At 38.3% G+C, this 8,193-nt stretch overlaps 1 protein-coding gene across 1 annotated transcript; it reads right to left on the bottom strand.

The window, feature by feature from the left end:
- Window positions 1-511: 511 nt before the first annotated feature.
- LOC144443735 (somatostatin receptor type 5-like) lies at window positions 512-1,570 on the bottom strand. Its single transcript, XM_078133278.1, has one exon. The coding sequence runs from the start codon at window positions 1,568-1,570 to the stop codon at window positions 512-514; it is 1,059 nt and encodes a 352-aa protein (XP_077989404.1).
- Window positions 1,571-8,193: the final 6,623 nt, after the last annotated feature.

Here is an 8,193-nt window from a genome sequence, read left to right as displayed (position 1 = left end):
TTACAAACAAATTAACACCTTCATCGAACCATGCTATTAGCCACTGCACTTCATATATTTAACACCGTATGTTGGTGATATACATAAAAGTATCGCTTTAAAACACCCCGCTGTGTTTCTATTCACCACAGTTTCTATTTTCATTATGATGATACGGTTGCTTAGCTACCACATCTCCCTTTTTCAATTCCTCCACTAAGATACTATAATATCATCACTTCGTTCGTAGTGGCCATCCAAATGTTTCAAATATATATATTGTGGCTGTCATTTTAGTATGAGATGATGACCTATATTATGAATGTATACACTGATACTTATAATACCTTGTTATATTCAGGAGATCGTATCCCCATCTTCATCGTCTTGCCCCTTAAATCAGCACTCACCCAAAAGTACGTGAAAATTGTCATATTTGAGACAGAAATCGCAGTCCTCATTCATGCTAAGTACTATGGATGATAATGGACACCTCTGACACCGTTTTATAAGTAAATCGTCACTGCTGTTCTTATAGGTCGTTAGAATTGTCTACTGTGCGATCAAATCTATCTTGAGTGAACATTGTCTTCCTGCTGCTATCTCCGTTGGATTTGAAATCTAAGCGAGCCCCGCATAACGTTTTAGTCAGATCCTGTCGAAAGTTCTTTCGCGAAAATGTATAGACAATTGGGTTGAGGCAGCTGTTTGCATAGCTTAGGCATAAACTCGTGTAATATGCGATGACAAAGGATGGCATCGGTTTGCTTTTGAGGGTAAGCATAGCTAACTGCACAGTCCAAAACGGCAACCAACAAACGACGAAGAGAGCAACAGCTAAAAGAACCATTACACCCACTCTACCTAACTTAATCGATTTTCTGCGCTTCTTCGATGCCTTCGAACCAGCCGCCAATGATGTCATAATACCAATATAACAAGCTGAAATAACGATCAACGGCAGAACAAAGCTGAATACAAAGCTGTACAGAATGAAGAGTTTTTCCAAAGGTATATAGGTAGGCCATTTAACATCACATTTTACCTGACCCTTTTCTTCTATCGTCTGTGAGCATATCCATAGCGGTATCGTTAATATTGTTGAAAAGAGCCATAAAAACAAACATACAGCTCTGGCAATGTTCAGTGTTCGATGGCGCATTGACCAAACGGCGTGCACAATTGCCAAATAACGATCGACGCTCATAGCAGCTAGCGTGAATATACCAGTATACATGTTCATCCCGTCAATTGCCATCACCATTTTACACATCAGTTCTCCAAAAATCCACTCCTCGGCGGCGTATTGATACGTAAGAAAGGGTATACCGAACATGAAGAAAAGATCGGCCGAGGCAAGATTTAGTATGTACACGTTTGGTACTTTCTTCGCGTTCGAAGAACGTAGGAAAACGCACAGTGCAAGACTGTTGCCTATCACTCCCGTCAAACAGACCAGTCCGTAGAATGCTGGTAATGCTACCGTCTGAATCCATTCAGGACGAACAGACGATTGAGATGTTGTATTGTTTGGCGGTGTTGCATTAGATGAAATGTTGTCCTCAAACAAATAAGTGTTATTTAACGCCATGGTGCCTTGCCTCCGAGTTTAAAGTATATCTGAAGGTGTTTCGCTATTAAGGTGTTCTTACCTATAGTAACATGGTTGAAAGGGAGACATTCGTGGAACTCAGCCAAGTAAACATGTTAACACAACCCAACTCGTTGTTTAGCTCACCTGAATCGGTGGTGCACTTTGAGTATGCTGTTCAGTGTTTGAAAACCTACTAACGCACATTTATATAAGTACGCTGATCGTAGCGAAGTCTACCACTGACAGGCTGGAGTCACTCGTCTCGTCGACGTGTCACTTCTGACATTTTCGGATTTGATCCTTCCTCATTACATTAATGACTTTCAACACTCATTAAAACTAGCCCGGCGGTGAGAGACTCATCCAATAACTCCTGGTTGGAAGTTGTCGTGCAACGATCCGAAGTCAGCACTCAAATGAGAGTTGCACACGTGTGGCTCATGACAGTCATTCGCAGGACGCAAAGCACACTGGGATAGCTCCGCCCTGCTCCATGTGAAGCAAGACTAGCTTGCATACCAATCTGGTAGATATTGGATTGGGTAATGGAGAGCACAGTGCGAAATAACTCTTACCATCCCATCAAATCTTATCGACAATTCTCATTTATCATTCTAAACCCTTGTCAAGTACACGCTGTTTTGAGTGTGGAACCGTAGATAGGTGTTTGTGACCTTTTACTCGCTTAGTTAGGTCTGCGTAAAACTGGAAAACATGCATAAAAATATTATATACAGTTCGATGAAATTTATGAGATTCTCCAGCACGTAATGATTTAAATAATATGTTGATTTGATGCTGCAACCCTGATATATGTTTTGACTGATAAATGCATATGTTCTATTATCCACCAAAATAATTTCACTCTTTTTTATCTACATTTTTTCATGTTATAGAAGATTATGAACATACGTGTGTTGAACGAAAAATTGACAAAATTTAGGGAGCCTTCAGTATTTACAAGGGGGGGAGGGCCGGAGGAATCGGAGGTGGGTCACATTTTACAAACCTGTTCTTAGGGGAGGGTCATATTTTGCATGACAATATTTGGGGGAGGGTCACATTTATTTTACAATCCGTAGTTTTGTGACCAAATTGAATATTCAATTATTGTCAATTTATTTCATGCGTTTTGAGATGTAAACGTGAGATGAGCACTCAACGAGTACTTTACATGCCAAAATACAAAAATAAAAATACACATATTGTAAGAAATTGTTTAATAAAACGATGCATTTTGTTGAGTGTACCATCTCACCTTATCACTCACACTGTCCTTGAATGTTGTTGTAAACATATGATGGTGATGGTAGCAGTGATGATGATGATGATGATGATGATGATGATGATGATGATGACTTAGTTTTGAATGTCATAGAGAACACGGACAGTGATACATGTACTGACTCAAGTAGTACCACTGGGTCAGATTAGAGTGACACTGATATCGTAATGACAGTACTGAAGGTAAAGATGATGTGATGACAATGGTATCAGGGAACTGTTACAAGTGACCAGAGTATACACAACATTGAAAACACGTTTTAGACACTAACTAGATTGTGTATGATTATAAGAGAAAGGTCACTAGCCAGTTTTTTTAAATATTGCTTTCTAATACAGTCAAAATTATTTAATTTGTATGTATACATATAATGGGAATATTGATTAATGTTCAGTATGTGCAAATGTCATGGGGAGGGTCATGTTTTACAAAATGGGACAAAGGGGAGGGTCACTTTTTATGAATGGAGAATGGAGGGGAGGGTCAAGTGTTTCTTTACAGACCATGTGTGATTTCATCCACCCCGCCCCTTGTAAATACTGACGACTCCCTTATCAAAGCTTGCCTGAGTCTAGAGGAACAAACAGATGGCGATATTGTTTACAATGGCAATAAAATGCAAAGAGGTGCGTGCCTTGAAAATCGTTCTCCATAGAGACCAGTTACAGACGTATGACCCCATAACCGTGCAACATAGCGTTTCTCTGAAAATGTTGTTTTTGTTCACGAATAACAAAAAAGTAAATGAATACTCTATACGGTTATGACTAGGCTATCCATGCGGAGCAGAACCCGAAAATGTCCTACTTTTGCCGCCTTCGAACAATTGTCATTCAGTATACAAATTGTGACTGGGTATAATTACGTAGATGATGTATGTTGGTAAAGAATTATCGCTTCATTGGCTAGTATCATTCGCCATCGATGTAGCTAGTCTAGAGATTGGATTGCCATAGCAACGCTGACAATGTTTCAGTATCTTGTGTAGATGTGTATTGGGGTGTTAATCCAAGATTAATGGGTGACTGCTTGTATATGATAGTATTATTGCTAATTGGGTGAGATGCAACTGGTACATGTAAAATTTCGTACCATTTAAAAATTTGTGATAGCAATGCAGTTAAAAGTAGACACGTCTATATGTTGTAAAGTATTGTACAATAACGTAAACACACCAGAACAATTGATGTTACAACGATATGATTAAGACTGATGTTAATATGACAAGGTTTTATATTGAATATTTTATGTGAAATCGTTACTACCGTCGTAGTGTCCAAATATCACCATATGACTCTATTGAAACATTCCATCCGGCTAAACAATCATTCTCTCTCAAATTCTATTTATCGTAGAATATTTCCGATCATAAATACGAGCGACTGTTGTGAATTCGGGAAATTATCAAAATCTGTCGATTACCCATAATGCACTGTGGACATTGCTGTATAGACTAAAGGTTATTGTGATGACGTAATAGACAACATCACTGTGAAACAGCTTGTTTGTGATCAATAACAAAATCAAAGGTTATCTGATTTTGAGATATTACCTGACCATCACTATTGACCCGAATGCCATGTTTTGATGTAATTGTGTGATTTATTCATCCAGTGCACCCTACTAGATAGTAGAGGGTATAGAACACACGGTGAAAATGACTACAATGATACCAGTCTGTGCTTTAAGCCTGGCGGTTAACAAGACAAAGCTAGTCGATTCGGAGGTCACTTCACGTTTGTGACGCCTTTGAAATTAGATATCTTGCCAAAGACCAGCTTTGCCTTTCAGAAAAACGGATGAAAATATAAATATTGTAGTTTAGGATAATTGATGCTATATAATATCATATCTGTAATATTCTTGTCAATCGCGTGCTCTGAACTCCCAACATATTGAATGATATAAATCTTCTGAACAATGAAAGGTTTAACACAATATTTACGCAGGTGGTGACCCAATCCTGTTACCCTACAATTGTTTACAGCTAATACAGGCAAATAAAACCCCACCAAATGGCAACCCATAATATGTGCAAATAAAAATGAGTATGTAGTATTTAGGATGGAAGGTATTGGCATCACATGTTTGCAACAACTCAGTCAAATGTTTTGGCTGTCTTTGTACCAAACGTGACTACTGATACATGACAAAGCGTAGCATGTGTACCGTCGTCATATATACATACGACACTACCATCGATATTAATCCTGGACCAGGACCGTCGTTTTTCCCCCTGAAATTATGAAACCATCTGTTTCGGTTCATCTTCACTATTTTTAAATGTGATGAACGAGGTCTCCAAAACCAATCTTTAGTTAGGGAGCCTTCAGTATTTACAGGGGGGCGGAGGAAATCACACATGGTCTGTTAAGAAAAACATGACCCCCCATTCTCCATTCATAAAAAATGACCCTCCCCTTTGTCCCATTTTGTAAAACATGACCCACCCCATGACATTTGCATATACTGAACGTTAATCAATATTCCTATTATATGTATACATACAAATTAAATGATTTTGACTCTGTATTAGAAAGCAATATTACCTTCAGTATTGACATTATCAGTGTCACGCTAATCTGACTCACTGGTACTACTTGAGTCAGTACATGTATCACTGTCCGTCTTCTCTATGACATTCAAAACTAAATCATCATCATCATCGTCATCATCATCATCATCATCATCATCATCATCATCATCATCATCATCATCGTCAGCATTGTTATCATCATCATCATCACTGCTACCATCACCATCATATTTTAACAACAACATTCACGGACAGTGTGAGTGATAAGGTGAGATGGTACACTCAACACAATGCATCATTTTATTAAACAATTTCTTACAATATGTGTATTTTTATTTTTGTATTTGTGCATGTAAAGTACTCGTTGAGTGCTCATCTCACGTTTACATCTCAAAACACACAAAACAAATTGGCAATAATTGAATATTCAATTGGTCACAAAACTACGGATTGTAAAATGTGACCCTCCCCCAAATATTGTCATGCAAAATATGACCCTCTCCTAAGAACAGGTTTGTAAAATGTGACCCACCCCTCCGAGTCCTCCGCCCCCCCCCCCCTGTAAATACTGAAGGCTCCCTTAAGTTATTTTTTTTTAAATAAAGCATTTTGTTCACCTTTCCATATACCCATCTTCCCGTACAAATCTTCCTTATTGTTACAACTTTATGGCTACCCGATGGGTCGCATACAAAAGACTGCCGCCAAGACACTGAATGACGATTTCGAAGACTTGACAGTAAATCCAAGTTTCAATTGTAAGAAAGTTAGAAAATGATCTAGGTTGATGATTTGACGACTTCAATATACTACGTCGAGTCTACTGGAAGGAAATCTGTCGACGTTCGTTAGGTGAATAATAATGAGAATGACCTAAAGAGCACGTGTATACCCAGGTCGAGGTCATCGACAACTCATGACGTCACCACATCCACTTGGAGTGCCCTTGATGGCAAATTGCAGCATAACTGTTCATGTCTTACGGGATGTAGTTTGTCAATGCTGTCAATACATTGAACCGTCTAAGCGGGTCATTTAGTGAGAAGTGATAGATGGATGCCTATTAGTGATGTCGATAGACACAGAGAGAATACATTACATAACAGAACTCGCCTATCTAGATACAATGATAATCATAATTACTTTTCAGAGAAGTCTATAGTGTAAAAATAAATCGATCTGACTGAACGGAATACGTAAGACGTTTTCTATTTTGATCATTGTTCCGATAAAGATCGCCTGTGGCATTTTTCAGTGTAGTAGCTGTCATTTAAGACAGATATTACATTTATTTTAATCATTGTTCCTGAAGTTATTTCCAATCAAGTGGTGTTTCGTGTCTGTTCGTAGACGAATTGCGTTTAATGTGTTTCTTAACGGTAGGAAAGTTTGCAATGGCGCTATTTAATTCAATCTCCTACGAGAAGTTTGCCATGCTTAAAGACAGGAGTAAAGAGCTTTAGTCACATTGACTATAGATTGATACAACATAGATAAAGACAAGACACGAACGGGTGTGACGAAGCTTAAAGTATCATCTTTCTATTGCTACTGCAAAGTTGCCACAGCATGCATATGTTACATATTCCGCAAAATCGACGCCAGCCGGTATTGCGACACTGATGCATTCGTGACAGATTGAACGTGGGAAGGCGAATAAAAGAGACAACTTGCAAAGTGTATTCATACGCCAATATACAACGGTTTACCCTCACAGTGTTGTAATTTTTTCTCATCACATGACGTTAGAGCATCAATAACCATACAAAATGTCCCTGTCTCTTTCCTTGCATACAGCACGCACATTACCAATATGAGACAAAACATGATTTTTATGGCATCATCAATTGAGTACTGATAACAAAACCGATATTGAAACACTGATAACCGTTGTATTGCAATTGCATGCAATTACTTGAATACAAATAAAGACATAATTTGGTTGTGATGTGACGAAGATGTTTGCATCGACATCATCTTAGAAATAACCAGGCCTATGAACGTCTACGGAAGAAGAAGCTTAATTACGTTTTGTGCAAGTGGAAGAGATCAATTACGCTCCAGAATATGCATCCATCATTCACTTCAAATGAATCATATCGTATGGTTCACACTGAGATATCGGTGGATGATCTCAACATAATGAATGTTTTAAAGTCCAATAGTCATTCCTTTCTATCGTCTCTTTCACTAACAGCGATATCACAGGCGTAGCTAACGAATCTCTGTGTGAAAAAACATACAATTTTCAATAAGGTGGCAATTCTTTTTTCAATCGTGATCGGGTGGGGGTGTTGTCTCGGAGGGGTGCAATTCCTACCATTCAGTTGTAAATCAACTCTCCAATTATTACGGCAACTTGGTGGTGATATAGAGCCTTGGCCATCACTGTGTAACAGCGGGAGCAGTGGTCATTGCGTATTGGTGAGAAAAGACGGTTATGAAATGAACTGAGCATAAAGGAATGGGAAAAAGAAATAGTTTATTGGAAGGCCACGTTGTAACATATGTAAGTGGGGGTGTAATAACAGTTTTTACTCCTCATTGAACACGATAAGTCGACTTCAAATCTACATGTATATGAACATAAAAAACCTCGCTGGGAACTACGTCCATTAACTGACTCGTTGGCTGTAGAATGTACAAGACCGTTAGGTTATAAGAAACTGGGCATGGCAAACAAGTGAGTACTTGACTTTGTGAAGTTAGTTTTTTCTTATAAAGTTAAGTTGGGAAATTTAATAGATTTGAGTATACAAAGCTCAATTTCATATAATTAATTTGTACTTTGCTAAAGCG

This window comes from Glandiceps talaboti, chromosome 12 (assembly GCF_964340395.1).
Source record: "Glandiceps talaboti chromosome 12, keGlaTala1.1, whole genome shotgun sequence".
Classification (NCBI taxonomy): Eukaryota; Metazoa; Hemichordata; class Enteropneusta; family Spengelidae; genus Glandiceps; species Glandiceps talaboti.
The sequence above is the reverse complement of the archived record's forward strand: the minus strand, read 5'-3'. Positions and strand labels throughout refer to the sequence as shown.